The 16,888-nt window shown below is 44.0% G+C and overlaps 1 protein-coding gene across 2 annotated transcripts in view; it reads left to right on the top strand.

Annotated features, from left to right (window-relative positions):
• The window catches only part of Ednra (endothelin receptor type A), a 65,369-nt gene that overhangs the window by 33,320 nt on the left and 15,161 nt on the right, over window positions 1-16,888 (top strand). For both annotated transcript variants that reach the window (XM_057753879.1, XM_057753878.1), the window contains exon 3: window positions 5,325-5,452. In XM_057753879.1, coding sequence (XP_057609862.1) covers window positions 5,325-5,452 — 128 coding nt within the window. The remainder of the gene's footprint in view (window positions 1-5,324; window positions 5,453-16,888) is intronic.

Raw genomic sequence — 16,888 nt, 5'->3', positions numbered from 1 at the left:
GGGGAGAGGAGGAAAGGAGGGAAGAAGAAGGGAAGGGAAAGGAGAGGAGAGGAGGGGATGAGAAGGGAGGTGGGGAGAAGAGGAGGAGGAAGGAAGGAGAGGGAAAAAGAGGAGCAGAGGGCAAGAGAGAAACAAGTCAGTCCCTGCTCTTCAAAGACTGGAGTCTGTCTGGTTCCAAGTGACCCACAACAATGCATGTTCCAGGGGAAGTGAACATTTTTTAAATGGTGAGGTTTGAAATATTGCAGACTATGTCCATAAATCCTTCATTCCTGTCTAGGATGGGCGTGGTGAGACAAAGGGAAAATCTCCCGGCTTTACCAGAGGGATGGGGGGAAATCAGGACAAAGAAAAAGCTGTTCCTGGTTTCTGAGTGTAGCTTTAAGCTGCAGTGACAATGACAAACCAGGGCCTGAGTGACGAGATTCAGCGGGGCAGAGAGTAAGATCTGGAGTCTGAAAGCAGGCGCACAGTTACTCAAATTACCCATTTTCTCATAAAAGTCGTGCATAAATGGCCCATGCATTTATCTTGGGTTTACAAATTATAGCAATCCAAAATAATATAGCATTCATAGTGTGTGCTCAGATGGCAGGATTCCCACATTAGCATTGTCCTGTCTGAGCCTCCCGAGTGGCCATCGCACCATCACCGCAGGCTTGAGACCACCCCCATTTGACTGGTACAGAAATCGAGGTCCAGTGCGTTAAATAGCTCATACTAGATGATGCAGCAATCAGGAAGTCCTCTTCGCCTGTCCTGACCAGAGGGCAAGAATGAACAGCATCAAGTAGTGAGGTCCAGACACTGGATGCTTGTTGCATGTCTAAGTATCTCTGTGCACTGCCCTTAGGACAGTGAGGGACATTAGCTGTCAGCCACACATCCCCAACTATTACAGTGGTTTTCTCCCTCGTAAATATATTGTATATGCTTCCCTGCTCATCCAGTTCTAACTGGCTACCAACTCTCATTCTCACTGCTCACGGAGCTCCTAGCATAATGGTTCTGAAGCAGCATCCGAGCCTCTGGGCAGTTAGGAATGCCCATGCCCATGCCCAGCCCCAGAGCCACTGACTCCCTAGTTCTGGGACACAGTACAACAGTCCGTGTGGTTAGGAGCCCTTCAGGTGCCTCTGGTGCTGTTCAGCTCCCGCAAAGCAGCTAGTCTAGCTGCCCACACATGCTCTCTTTACTTCTGTCCACTCCAGAGATTCTGGTGTAGTTCCTGGGATGGTGTGTTTCAACCTCAACAGCACTGATGTCTTGCATCTGGTGGTTATTTGGAGGAGATACTGGCCACTGCCTTGCAAGATATCAGCATCTATTCCCTAGATGTCAGGAACATCCCTCCTAGTCCTTAACACCCAGAAGATTCTGATATTGTTGCCTATTCCCAAGAGAGACAGATCAGCACAGGTCTGGGTTGTGGCCCAGGTGCCGGGATGGTTTTCTTCAACTCCCTTCATCCTCATATTAAGAATACTTCTCTGAAGTGCTTCTGCTGGTGATTAGCTTGAATCTGCCAACAAGTTAAAAAAGAAAAACTGAGCTTGCAGCACTGGAAGGGAAGTAACAATAAGCCAACCTACAATGAGGGCTGTGTTTACCTGCCAGGACTAGGGATCACTAGGGCAGGATGTCACGTCATCTAGCTCGTCCCAGACTTTGCCCTTACTTCTGGTTGTCACGCATGTTCCAGATAAACAGCACAAACTGACGCTGTGCATACCAAATGAGACACCACTTTGCACAAAAGTACAAAATACAGAAGTGGACATAAAGGTGCCTGGGATTTAGCCATTCTGAAAACAGGCCCTCATATGTGTGCCAGATTATACACATTTGTAAGTAACCTATGTCTAGCAGGTTTAAGAAAAGACACCCTGTCGATTTCGTGAGGTTGGCTTGACACAATCCAAATCAACCACCTGAATTGGAGTTTTTACATTAATTTTCAGTCTTAGCATGAACATCTACTTCAACTGGTTAGAAAAAGGCCAGTGTCCCCTGCTGAGAGGACTGTCCTCTGTTGTCTGCAGTGCTCCTCCGAACTCGGCTGCAGAAAGGGGAGGAGACAAGTTGAGGGCTTACCCACATGACGTGTGTCATCTCCCAGACCTTCCCTGGACCTCCTAGAGAGCTATGCACCTGTCACCCAAAAGAGGGTTTATGGCAGCCAGCCACCTTGTAACCTAAGTTGACACTTTCCCACCCAATGCTCTGTATATCATTTCACTTAACAAAAATAGTGGAAATGCTACTTTGGAGCACTGATACCTTGTGCTGCAGCCAGTGCAGCCTGGGGGGCCGGGATTGAGACATGGAGGCTTCTTTTCAGGTGGAAGAACAGCAACCTTTATTTTGCCCAGCAACCTTTTATACCTCTACTCCTTCTGTGGAGACCCACCGGCCAGAAAGAACACAAACATCCTTGTCAATTACAGACCACAATGAAGTTCCCCTGCTGGTCAGGGGGAGTAAGGGCAGCTGGATCACAACACCTTGGAAATAGAAAATAAATCACAGCGTGAATATGCACTCTGAGCCTGCATACCTTCATGTCAGAACATGAGGACATGATCTGAGTTTAAAACTTTAGAGTCTCTGATGCAGGGGTGGAAGCCCTGGTGCAGTCGGTGCATAGGGTCTCTGATGCAGGGTGGGCTGGAAGCCCTGGTGCTGTCGATGCATAGAGTCTCTGATGCAGGGTGGGCTGGAAGCCCTGGTGCAGTCGGTGCATAGGGTCTCTGATGTAGAGTGGGCTGGAAGCCCTGGTGCAGTCGGTGCATAGAGTCTCTGATGCAGGATGGGGTGGAAGCCCTGGTGCAGTCAGTGCATAGAGTCTCTGATGCAGGGTGGGCTGGAAGCCCTGGTGCTGTCGATGCATAGAGTCTCTGATGCAGGGTGGGCTGGAAGCCCTGGTGCAGTCGGTGCATAGAGTCTCTGATGCAGGGGTGGAAGCCCTGGTGCAGTCAGTACACAGAGTCTCTGATACAGGGGTGGAAGCCCTGGTGCCATCGGTGCATGGAGTCTCTGATGCAGGATAATGGTGGAAGCCCTGGTGCCGTCGGTGCAGAGAGTCTCTGATGCAGGGGTGGAAGCCCTGGTATAGTCGGTGCATAGAGTCTCTGATGCAAGATGGGGTGGAAGCCCTGGTGCAGTCGGTGCATAGAGTCTCTGATGTAGGGTGGGCTGGAAGCCCTGGTGCTATCAGTGCATAGAGTCTCTGATACAGGGTGGGCTGGAAGCCCTGGTGCAGTTGGTGCATAGGGTCTCTGATGGAGGGTGGCCTGGTGCAGTCAGTCCACACTCTCATGCTAGGAACCACACGCTGTTCTCAAAGAGACACAATGTAAGACTTTCATAACACAGGCCTTTCTATGGTATAAAAGTAAGCTATGTCTCCCATGTTCCAAATGAGCCTTTGAGTCACTTTGACTTGACAGTTTTTTGTTTCTCTCATGGCGCTGATCATTGCTTGTGAACATTAAAGAAATCAGCAGTTACTTTTCTGTGGCTGAGGTATCATACTAAATAGCTGCTAACCAAGCGTGGTCCTTGCGAAAACTGTTTCATCAAAGGCATATAAAGCCCAAGACCTTTTTCTTAAGTGATAGTGCTTTCCATCAAATTGCTGCAGAAAAAGAAAACACACTAAACTTTTAAAATTATTTTTGCGTATGTTCCTGTTTGTTTAAGAAAAGGACAAAGATTGTATTGCATTGAAAGCTTTCTGTAAGAAACCACATAGCTATCAGGAAGGGTTGCCTTTAGGTGGGAAACTTGGGGACCTTGATAGACTTGTCATTTGGTTTGGTTGTCATTACCTGTAGTGCGCCACGGTGCCGCCACGTTCTCAGGGTCTGGAACTAAGCCCATTGCCGCCATTTGCTAATTGTCTCTAGTTGGTAAACAACTTCTGCGCATGCTCACCTCTGGCCCACCTATCACTTGCTTACACGTCTTGCTCACACGATCGCCTCAGTGTGGTCTGAGCCAATCAAGCAATGACACGTCATAGGCGGACCAGGCACTGTATATATTCCCCCGCGCGTGGTCGGGCTCGGGGTCTTTTCGCCTCCATCTAAACTTCAGTCTTCTGCGCTCCAATAAAGTACGTTCCAAGAAGAATCCTGTTGTGGTCATCTTCTCTGCTGGCGGAGTTGCACGCCACAATTACCTAAATGTAATACAGCTTAATTCTCACCATCTTAAAATATTCTATTTTTAATTTTAAGTGTTAGTAAATAAGAGGAAAGATGTATCTCTGGCACTCATCAGAAACCTCAAGAGCCTCTGAAAGAAAGAAAGAGAGAGAGAGAGAGAGAGAGAGAGAGAGAGAGAGAGAGAGAGAGAGAGAGAGAGAGAGAGATGGGGAAGCGAGGGAGGGAAGGAAGAAGAAAGGAGAGAGAGAAAGAAAAAGTATGTTTAGTGGCTAACCGTGTATACCTCAAAGCCTGGTGACCTGAGTTATTCCCTGGGTTCACAGGATGGAAAGAGACAATCAGCTCTGATCTCCACACTTTTGTCAACACACACACACACAAATAAATAATAAATAAAATAAATAAATAAGTGTAATAAAAAAGAAAAGCCAGGAAGCTGTGCACTGCACTGCTTGCTTCCATGGGGCCCCCTCCTTTTATTCCTATTTTATTGCTAAGACAGAGCGAGCTGAAAGATCTCCCATTCTTTGAGCTGATTCTAGTTTGTGGCAAGTTGCCATTAAAACCACGATCCTTGTCTTTTCAAGGGTGCTTCAGCCCGGAAATCATAGTCCAGAAATCGTGTCCGGAAATAGTGTCTCATGCTTTACTTGTACCAGACACTGGGCAGCCACAGTCATGGAATTTTTCATAAAGTTCACCAAGAACCTGAGTTCAGAACAGCATTTTAGTGGCAAGACTGTGGATGTCCTTGGACAAAGTTTCTGTGGAAAGTTTGATAAGCTGGTTAAAATGGTTATGGTGCTTGAGGAAGAGGCTGGGTCAAAGGAAAAGCTTCTTTCAAAAGATATTCAGAAAGGGGGGACGTGAAAGCTAAAAGGAGAAAACTGCTGCTATCTGGCCACGTTTTCATACACAATAGTAAAAGTGCAACTGGGAACGCAAGCATGGGTGCATTCTGGGCCAGCCTCGTTGGAGACACAAGGGGGGTGCATTCTGGGCCAGCCTCGTTGGAGACACAAGGGGGCTGCATTCTGGGTCAGCCTCTCTGGGGATGCAAGGGGGGTGCATTCTGGGTCAGCCTCTCTGGGGACACATGGGGGGGTGCATGCTGGACCAGCCTCTCCATTTCTTATTCCTGTCTCATCTTTTCAGCTGTTGGCGGGGCGCTGGCCTTCTGACCACAACGATTTTGGAGTATTTCTCTGCAAACTGTTCCCCTTCCTGCAGAAGTCATCCGTGGGCATCACCGTCTTGAATCTCTGTGCCCTCAGTGTCGATAGGTAACAAACCACTTTCTTTTCGCTCTTTAGTGACGATTAGAAAGTCACCTTTCTCAGAAAAAGAGTATGAGAGTCAGTGCCACAGACGACTGTTAACCACGGGCAAGTGAGGTAAGATGTTTAACAGTCTTGCCCCCAGTGTTTAGAATTGCTTGCCACATTTGCCAATTGGTATCCATCTCATTGGTACATCCACATGTACCTAGCACATTTGCCAATGATACACAATTGGCTTCCTTAAGAAATAAAATAAAATTAGTATATTGATGGAATAAACTTGCTGAGAACAAGAGACCTAGAATATGCAAATCCTATGTTTTAGACTGGTGATATGCCATTATTATTAAGAAAAGGAAAATGCTGTCGAGTCATATTTCAAATGCTTGAGCCACGCAATGATGCGCAAAGTTGTTAGATTTTTTTCACCATACCTTTTTGAATGCTTAAAGTGTTTCCTATTTTTCAAGCAAGGGCAACAAAAGAAATAACTCCAGTTCTGAAAGACCCATAATCCTCACAAATGACTTCGAGGAAGAGCTTCCTAAACTGATGGTTGCAGACCCGAAGTTGCAACAGCAACAACCAAAGGAATAGTAAGAGGTTTCTGAACATTTGATGACTAAGAATAAACTCAAAACCAAATGTGTAGTGAGCTGAAGGTGTCTCTGTACTGTTTGCCCTTCTTGCACCAAGCGGCTTTGCGGTAGCCTTGGTTCTGAACGCACAGTGTGACTTTATGGTGTGTGTGCTCTTGTCACACAGGGCCAGTACACACTGCCTGAAACACTCGGCCCAGATTCAAAATGCACACACACACACTATATATGTATGTATATATATATATATATATACACAGTAGTATAATATAAATGTTTAGTGTTTGCTGTACATATTAAACATAACGGTTTAGTTACAGAAAACAAAGACTTGCAATATTTCCCTGCCATCATTACTAAGCAAGTACATTTGCTTTGACTTGGGTTAGAATGTTTGATTTTCAAAGCTGCTCTTTGAATTATTGACTTGAGTTTCATTTTAAAACATCATAAATGCATTGGGCGGTGGTGGCACATGCCTTTAATCCCTGGAGGCAGGGGTAGGCGGAGCTCTCTGAGTTCAAGGCCAGCCTGATGTACAACAGCTAGTTCCAGGATAGGCTCCAAAGCTACAGAGAAATGCTGTCTCAAAAAAAATGTATTAGAGCAGACTTTCCAACAGTTTCTAAAACAGCTCTAAACATGCTCTTGCCATTTTGTGCTATGTCTTGTAAAAAGAGATATTCGCAGCACTGGCAATTACAAAATCAAAAAAAAAATCAGTCAGTTCTGAAAACAATTGAATTTAGTTCACATGGTACAATACAAAAATTATCTTATTTTACATGTGTGTGTACAGGCACCCACAGAGGCTAAATGAGGGCATCAGATCCCTTGAAGCCGCAGTTAGTAGGCTGTGAGCCATCCAACACGGGTGCTGAGAACTGAACATAAGTCTTCCTCAAGAGCAGAAAACACTCTTAACCACTAAGTCATGTCCAGCTGCCCAAAATAGTGATCTCAAGAACTCCAATATCATTAGTATACCATATTGCATTTATTTTTAATAAATGGTAGAACTGGGCCAGTGAGATGATACAGTGGGTAAACTCACTAGCCATGCAAGTCCAGTGACTTGAGTTCCATGTTCAGAACCAACATAAAAGTGGAAGTAAAGAACTGACTCCACAAACTTGTGTTCTGGCCTCTACAAATCCCTGTCACAGGTCACACACTTACTATGCTCACACACAATAATAATAAGTAAATAAAATTATGTGTATACTAAACAATTGGATTAATTTACTCCTGGCACATTATCAGTAAATGTTTCATCTATGTCTTTATTTTATGTGCTTATAAACATGGTGTCTCATGAAAATTTTCTCAGGCAAGGGGTAGAGAGTTGGGTCCATGGTTAAGATCATGCATGCTCAAGACCCAGCAAACACCACAAGGACGTGTACTCAGTTATGTTCATAGCAGTGTTATTCACAAGAGCCATAACCTGGAAACCACCTAGATGCCCCTCAACTGAAGAATGGATGCAGAAAATGTGGTACATTTACAAAACGGAGTACTACACAGTGCTAAATAATAATGACATCTTGAAATTTGCAGGCAAATGGATGGACCTAGAAAAAAACCATATTGAGTGAGGTAATCCAGACCCAGAAAGACAAATATAATATGTACTCACTCATAAGTGACTTTTAGACATAAAGCAAAGAAAAAACAGGCTACAATTCACAATCCCAAAGAACCTAGACAACAAAGAGAGACATACAGGGATCTACATAGAAAGGAGGAAAAGTTAAAAAAAAAAATCTTAAGCCGGGAGGTGGTGGTGCACGCCTTTAATCCCAGCACTCAGGAGGCAGAGACAGATGGATCTCTGTGAGTTTGAGGCCAGCCTGGTCTACAAGAGCTAGTTCCAGGACAGGAACCAAAAAGCCACGAAGAAACCCTGTCTCGAAAATTAAAAAAAAAAAAAGAAAGGAGAAAAAGACAAGATTTCCTGAGTAAATTGGGAACATGGGGGTCATGGGTGAAGGTAGAAGGGGAGAGTGGAGGAAGGAAGGGGAGCTGACAAAAGTGTATAGTGCAATAAAAACATTTTTTCAAAAAGATCATGCATGTTCTTCCAGAGAACCACAGTTTTGTGCTTGGCACCCAGACCAGGTGAATTTTAAGCACCTATAGTTCCAGCTCCTCTGGCTCCATGAACCTGCACATCCCCCACAACAGACACACACAATTAAAAGTAATAAAAGATTAAGAAAACTTGGAGGTAGAAAGATGGCTCAGGAGCTAGAGCACTGGCTGCTCCTGCATAGAACCTGGGTTCAGTTCCCAGAACTGACATGGCAGCTCCAAACAGTTTGTAATTCCTCCCTGGGAGATCCAATGCTCGCTCAGGCATCCCGAGATGCATAGGGAGCTCAAAACCCCCTGCAACTCCAGACCCTGAGCTTCGTGCCCCCTCTGGCCTCGGGACACTGCATGCACGTGAAGCACATACCTATATCCAGGTAAACACCCATCACATCAAATAGAAAACTAGACAAAAGCCGGGCGGTGGTGGCGCACGCCTTTAATCCCAGCACTTGGGAGGCAGAGGCAGGCGGATCTCTGTGAGTTCGAGACCAGCCTGGTCTACAAGAGCTAGTTCCAGGACAGGCTCCAAAACCACAGAGAAACCCTGTCTCGAAAAACCAAAAAAAAAAAAAAAAAAAAAAAAAGAAAAAAGAAAAGAAAACTAGACAAAAAATCTTAGGCAAAAAGAATCACTAAGCCAGGCGGTGGTGGCGCACGCCTTTAATCCCAGCACTTGGGAGGCAGAGGCAGGTGGATCTCTGTGAGTTCGAGACCAGCCTGGTCTACAAGAGCTAGTTCCAGGACAGGCTCCAACGCCACAGAGAAACCCTGTCTCGAAAAACCAAAAAAAAAAAAAAAAAAAAGAATCACTAATGGAAAATATTTCAGATGACATTGAAAAAAAATACCTGATTTAAGTCAGGTAGTAGAGACACATGCCACATGCCTTTAATCCCAGCACTCTGGAAGCAGAGGCAGGAAGATCTCTGTGTTTGAGACCAGTCTGATCTACAGAGCAAGTTCCAGGACAGCCAGGACTACACACACACACACCACAAAATCTCTGTCTCTAAAGGAGAGGGGTGAGAAGAAGAGGAAGAAGAAGGGGAAGGAGGAGGAGGAGAAGAAGGAAGGTTTGATTTTTGTATACTTCTAGATGATGTTACCTTCAACTTCTAACATCCACCATGACCATTACTTTAAGGAATAAAAGTCAGGACATCTTGCGGCACTCCTGCACATTTAATACAGTGCTGTGTGGTCGGCGCACAAGGTACCTTTCCTTTGGCTTATGTGCAACTTAGGAAAACTCACCATGATTTTAAGTCCCACCACTAATGATCACGGCTGTCAGCACCAAGTGAAGCTCTCTCTCGTAAAAAACTGAGTGCTTATGGATCCTCAGTTATGATTAATAATTTTCAAATAAAATTATTATTGTTAAGACATAAAAGCTCATTAGTAGTTATAAATTATAATGGTGTCCTTTCATATAGTGCCATGGCCCTGATAATTGAAGCACAAAAATAAATAAACTGTTCTGTACTGCTATTTAAAATAAATTTATTACTTTTATATTTTATTTTTAAAAAATAATTAAACCAATAGTTTAAAATACAGTGGTATTTTATGGATGGTAAATATAGATAATAAAAAATGTCCTTGTTTCTATGGTTAAATGCAAAAACTAGCTATTAGAATTCGCAGCAATCCACTAAGAGACAAGTTATAGGTGATATGCCTCTGCCTTGTGTCAGATGCTAAGGGCTGCCACACTAGGTCATGGGAGATGTGGCTCATTGGCGAGCACGTCCAGGCATGTGCAAAGTCCCACGTTTAATTCCCAGTAGAAGGAGAAATGAAAAGCAGCATAAGAGACCACTGAACAGTTCCCACCGACTGAATAGCAGATTGTGGTGAGCTGGCCATTTCTCTAAGAAGCTAAACAAGTGTCAACAACCTGATTTGAGTCACTAATAAATTCTCACTGTTACTCCCTTCATAAGCTTGCCAGTGTGACTTCTTCCATCGTCTAAGTGCTGTATTACCCGGCACTGGAGGGGCTGTGGTAGGCACGGCTGCCTCCTGATGTGCTGTAAGATCTGAAAATGAGAAGCTTTTATATGGTGCCTGTAACGTCACTGATAGAATGTACAATTGGAGATGTATTCTCATTACACTCTCTGTTTAAAATAAGTCTAAAAGTCATGTGGGGAAAAGAAACAAGAAAAAAATTGTGACAGTTGACGAAAGGAAGAACATGTTATTCCATGCACTGTTCAATGTTTAAAAGCTATAGAGTTGCCGCGCAGTGGTTTGCATGCCTTTAATCTCAGCATTCAGAAGGCAGAGGCAGAGGCAGGCGGAGTTCAAAGCCAGCCTGGTCTACAGAGTGAGTTCTAGGACAGACTCTAAAAAACTACAGCAAAGCCCTGTCTCAAAAAAAAAAACAAACAAACAACAAAAAAAAGAAAATGAAACAGGCAGTAACAAAGGGGACGTCTGGAGTCCTTTTAAAATAATTTTCAGTTTATAAAACCATATTTTTCTTGTTTGAACCAAATTACCACCCAGGCAGAGTTTCCATGGCATTTTAATGATATTTAATGATAATCATCTTTCATTTTGGAGTTGTTCAGAGAGACAGCATATACCTAAGGACTTTTGGATTTCTTCTCTAATTACTTACGCAAATACAGAATGCAATCAAACCGCAGAAATGTCCCAGCTTCCTCGTCATGGGTCTGAGTCAGATAAACAAGGCAGTCAGGAGTCATAATTTGCATCTGGCTGAGGAGATTTCCTTGTTCATCTATGTACTGACCTCGGCTTATCCTTTTTACTAATCCTCCTTAAATTAAATTATTATTTACTTACCGTAAATTTATGTTCTCATTCTCCTATGAAAAAGAAAAGAAACATTTTTCAGAAATAGAGAAATTTAAGAACAAGTTTTGACCTCTGTTCAGCTTTATCAGTAACTTTCCACTGCAAAGATTAAGTACACTTGTGCAAGGACTAAGTTTCTCCCAGAAACTGTGCAGAATCAACTGTTACCAACCATGAAGTGGTTTTTCTTGCAGCTCTAATGAGCTTCAAATGTTACTTTTACTTTATTTGGGGAAGAACCGAAGAAGAAAGGCGATTCAGTGCTGCTCTCTGTGAGGTTAATGGTCTTGTTTAAAGTAGAAGATGATGACAAGGTCAAACTATAAACAGGCCTGGGTACGGATCCAACTTGTAGTTAGAAGATGTCTGGAGAAGGAGCCCATAAAAAGATAAAGCTCATTTAACGACTCTTCCAGAGCAATGTATAATTAGATTCCTGGAAAAGCTGCAAAGATCATCAGGAAGGTAGCTTTCCTTTGTATGCCCTTCACTTCAGACGCGATGGCGGGCGGCACTGCTCACGGCCCTCGCTCACCGTCTCGCGACGAATCCTAACTCCACAAACTTAAGGTGGTATCTGAAGTGCGTGCCTTGCACACTTGCGTTCAGTGTCTCCTGTCCTGATTGTGATATCCTACTGCTGTGTAGTAAGCGTGAAGGCACAGAAGTAGCTGAGCCAGAGACGGGATGTGGACGGAGTCCTCCACTGGCTAGGGCACCTCAGGATCTCGTCTCGGGTCTGCTCCTGCAGCACGCACTTCATCATCCTTTATCTCAGTCTCCTGTCAGGATCAGGCAGCTGCTCAGTTTTACTAACTGCTTTTCTCCTTGATAACCAGCTACCCTCAAACTCGGCCGTTTAAAACTGCCATTTTATCAGATCTTACCATGTTATGCAGGAATTTGGACGCTTCTGCTCCTTGTCACCTCAGCTGGGGTCACGGTGGTTTGCAGCTGGCACTGAGCTTGTCTCGGGTCCACAACCACTTGTCTGACCCTTTGGCAGGGACAATTGGGGCCTCCCAGCCTTCTGCCATGGCAGGACCGTGGTGCCAGTTATCAGAGGCCCAATCCTGGAACAGGCGGGCTTGACTCAACCAGCTACAGAAATGTCCGCCGCATTTGCATCTCCCGTTCACCCGGCTCATGTGGTCTCTTGTGAAAATTCTCTCGGACAGGATTCTCCCTCCAGCCCTCTGTATGGCAGTTTGTCCTTCGTGTGAGGCTATAAATCAGAGTAACCACCACAAATGACAACTTGCTCTCAATTAGACAGACAGGAGCAAAGGTGGATGTACCCATTACAGAAGCAGCAAAACTGAGGAAAACCCAGTATGTTCCAGTGTGAGCAAGCTGTTATCAACAGGCACTTACTAGACAATGCTTTTTCTACCACATGAGCCAGCATGCTGAAGCACAGCCATCATCCAGGTGCTTGGGAGACCGAGGCAGGAGGATTGCAGACACTGGAGCGAGCTACACAGTAAGGTACAGGCCCAGCTGCACTGCACAAGGAGACTTTATCCCCAGAACAAGTGTGTTTGAGCTGCCTCCCGTTGCCTTGACTTAGCGACCTTACTCCTAATAATTCATCCAGGAAAGTTGCTCACAATGAAGAAAAATATGTGTACAAATGTGGTCTTCACCCCTGTGACACACTAGACATGACGCACAAAAGACCGACGGAAATGGGAACAATACCGTTTCACCTTGTGCAGCCGTTAAACTGATAAGTGCCATGTGCCTATGGGAGAGAGTTTTTTCATATAAACAGGGCAAAAATACAGTTATAACTGATTCAAACTGTGCTTATAGTAATAGCAATGGCCAGGCAGTGGTGGCGCACACCTTTAATCCTAGCACTCGGGAGGCAGAGGCAGGCGGATCTAAGGTAGATCTCTGTGAGTTTGAAGCCAGCCTGGTCTACACAGAGAGTTCGAGGCCACCGTTCTACGCAGAGAGTTCCAGAACTGTCAGGGCTACACTGAGAGACCCTATTTTGAAAAAAATAATAAGAAAGAAAGAACTGTTTCTGGTCTTTTAAACATTTATAAATTGACGTATAAGCATACGCTAAATATGACAAACAACTTCACCTACATAAAAGATGGTCTACCCTTTTATTGTGACATGCCACATGTCAGGGCGTCAGCAGACACACATCCTGTCCCAGGCTCCCCATTCCCTGGAGACTGGCTTGGGTGTGGCCACACCCACCCCTTGCCTTTCCAGTGCTTAGGGTTCCCATCTTGAATACAAAGGCAATATTGAACAGCCCAGAGGTCCATCCTTGTTTTAAAATGATTTGATTCTATGCTTTGAAAGAAAAGGAGAAAGGATTAGCTTTTGTATGTGTTACCTAATCCAGGACTAGCCTGACAAGCAGCAAACTGTTCATAACATAAAGTGCTTTGTCCAACAAAGTAAAACAGCGCGCGGTACGGGGGAAGGACACAGCAAGGATGGGAGAAGACACTTGACTCAGCAGGTATCTGTCTGGTACCTGTCGCTTCATACGGGAAACACTCAAAGTGCCCTGTATGGCAATAGTTGTCTAGATGGAGGGCTGGCTCAGACAATCAACAAATATGTAAAGAAGTAACTTTTGGTTTTTCCCATAGTGGTAAGCACTATGGGGAAAACAGACAAATGTAAATGGAACAGGAAGAGGACTCCGAAGTTTGAAGTAGGGGTTTCATAAAATGTCAGGTGAGCCCCAGCTCAACAGATCTGGTCCCAGCACCTGGGACAATAATATAGGGAACCACAAATCCAAGCCCACCTGTGGCTAAATAGTTTGTTTCAGTCCAGTCTTGGATGCACAGTGAAACCTAAATTTAAATTTTTAAAAATGTTTTTAAAAACCAACTGAGTGTCCGGCAGTGGTGGCGCACACCTTTAACCCCAGCACTCAGGAGGCAGAGGCAGGCGGATCTCTGTGAGTAGTCTTTTAAACTAGGGTCAGCCTGGTCCACAGGAGCTAGTTCCAGGATAGCCAGGACTGTTACACAAAGAAACCCTGTCTCAAAAACAAACAAACAAAAGCTACTCCTGAGTAAAGACCTGAAGGAAGAGAGCAAGGAAATGTGCGGGTGCCTCGTGCATGTCACTGAAAGGAGAGCAGTCGAGGCAGGTGGGAACAAAGCGTGCCCTACTTAGTAGGTTCATCTCCATTGCTGTGTCCAAGGAAGGCTGTGGCAGGGCAAGACGGGTCCAGACACCAGTTAGGAAACTATCGAAACTATTTAGGCAGCATGATGATGGGTGAGGGGGAAAGTGAGCACTCCTTTTTGTGAGTTTTTGTTTTAGTTTGGTTTGGGGGTATTGGTTTTTGGGGAGTTTTTTATGTTTATTTGCTTGTTGTTTGTTTTTTGAGACAAAGTCTCTCTGTGTAACCCTGCTGTCCTGAAACTTGATATGTAGGCCAGGCTGATCTTGGACTCACAGTGATCCTCCGACCTCTGCCTCTGCCTTCTGAGTGCTGGGATTAAAGTGTGTTGCACCATGCTAGAAGTGGGCACCTTCGAAGACAGATGTGAAAAGATTTACAAAAAAGACTGAGTGTGTGCTGGAAGAGGAGAGAAGCAAGCTTTGGGGGCAAGGTGGTAAGAACTGGTCAAGGGGATGCTTTGGAATGTTTGGGTGCTCACTAGATGCCCAGTAGAACTCTCAAGTTGATAACTACCTGTTCAAATTCACAGTGTGAGTTGGGTTCGAGGCTAGAGCTATAAATTTGGTCATTATCAACATATTTGGTTTAAATGATGATAATTCCGTGGGATGGAGGTGTTCCGAGGACTGGGGTCTAGCAAATCCACTGCTAAAGATTTGGGGCTGGAATGGACCCAGCTAAGGAGATGAGGACTGACCTGGAGCGTGTGAGGAAGCCAAGTGATGGAACGTTTCACGTGGGAATATCAGTCAGTGGTGACAATGATGGCAGAATATGACACCTGAAAACACCTTTCACACACACAATCAACTAAACTAAAAGCTGTTCAGCAGTAAGAAAAGGTTGTGTGTGTGTGTGTGTGTGTGTGTCCACACAGACACATGCTATAATAAACTTCCAAGAAAAAAATCAACACTGGAACATTTAAGGTTTCTTATTTTCCACAGCCTCCCATGTACATCACCACAAGCTGTTTTTTCTATTTGCTTTATAGTCATTTTTTAAATCTCACAAAGATGTTATCAAGATTCATGTGATAACAAATGGAAAATAATCTAGTTCTTTGTGATGTGAGTAAAAAAGGACGAGACTGGTTATGAGTTGTTTAGTGACTAGATGCTAAAAATTACTTCTATGCATGTAAAAAAATCTATATCAGATTATGGATGTGTGTGTGTGTCAGTCAGATTTACTCATGATACAGTATGCAATGATGCTGATTTGTAAACATAGTCATCATGTTGTCTTACCATCTTCTTCTGGAGATACCAGCTAAGAAACCCAGCTTCTTCTGCTCTTGAGAGAAAGGGTGTTTTATTTAAATCACCTCAGCTGGCAGTCTTTGGACACAGACATCCTGTCTCCACTCCAGCTTTTACTGAACATCAGGCTGCCAGATCAATAAGCCACAAAGAGAGGCAAATAGAATGGGAAATCAAAATAGGCACCAAACTTTATCGTACTAAAAAGAACCATGAATTTAGGATGACTTTCTGCCGAACTATGAGAGGGTTCTCATGCCTCTTCGTATAGCTGCATTTTATCCCATTCTCAACTGACCTGGCCTCTTCCCAGATATTCTTATGCACATAAATCTTACTCACCCTGAAAATATCCTGCAAAAATATTTCTCCAGCCAAGTGGGCTCCACATGTGTCCTGTGGTGTCATCATGACATACAGAAGTTTATAGGTTCTAATCTCTAAGCAAATCTCAGAAAAGATTAGGCATTATTATTCTCAGGAGCTGGGTTTCACAGATAAATCCTGTGTAGACACACTGAAATGGTGAACTAAATATAAATGGCGAAAACCTCATTTTGGTGAAATTGGAGGTCTTGTACACTGCCTTGACTCACTGGTTAATCTTCAGCAGTCAATCTCAGGTCCTGCAAACCCAAGTGCATCTGTCTCCGATGCTTTGGTTTGTTTTACAGCCTTCTCCTGCACTATTCAATGAATGCTATAAAAATAAAATGTTTATTTTCCATTACAGCAGGAGGGAAAATGTCGAGAATGAGACCACAAAAACACCATGCCACAAAAAAATAAAAATAAAAAAGATCATGCTATGTCCCAGGTCTTTTCTTTGTAGTAAGTCTGACAGCAGTTACCATCGGGCCATCAGATCAAGTCAAAGAGCATGGACTTTCCAAGCCAGACATTTAAAGGTGGTTGCTATCATTAAAAAAATTAAATAGCCAGGCAAGTGGCACACATCTATAATCCCAGCACTAGGGAAGTAGAGGCAAGAGGGTCAGGAGTTCAAGGTCACCCTAGGAAATGTGAATTCTACATCGTGGGCTACGCGTGACACTGTCTCAATTCATACACACACCAAAATATTGAAATAAAAACTAAAATAGGCATGATTTCCTTTTAATTGTTTGTTTTTATCTTATGTGCATAGGTGTGTTGGGTCCCCTGGAACTGGAGTCACAGAAAGCTGTGAGCTGCCATGTGGGTGCTGGGAATGGATCCCAGGTCCTCTGGAAGAGCAGTCAGTGCTCTTAACCACTGAGCCATCTCTCCAGCCCCAATAAGCATGATTTCTTAATATCAGAGAGTTATTTATATTTTATTTCTTCTTCATTTACCCTTATGCTCTATCATCTGTATGAACTATTATTTTCTCTTAGGTTGTTAGTCTGAAGGTTAGGAATGAAGGGTTTGTAACTCACTTTCATATTCCCTGGAACAGAGCTAAAATGTGAGATACTTAACAATCATTTAGTACTTGCAA

This window comes from Chionomys nivalis, chromosome 21 (genome assembly GCF_950005125.1).
Source record: "Chionomys nivalis chromosome 21, mChiNiv1.1, whole genome shotgun sequence".
In the NCBI taxonomy this organism is placed as follows: domain Eukaryota; kingdom Metazoa; phylum Chordata; class Mammalia; order Rodentia; family Cricetidae; genus Chionomys; species Chionomys nivalis.
Note: the sequence above shows the minus strand (reverse complement) of the source record. Positions and strands in the feature narration are given on the sequence as shown.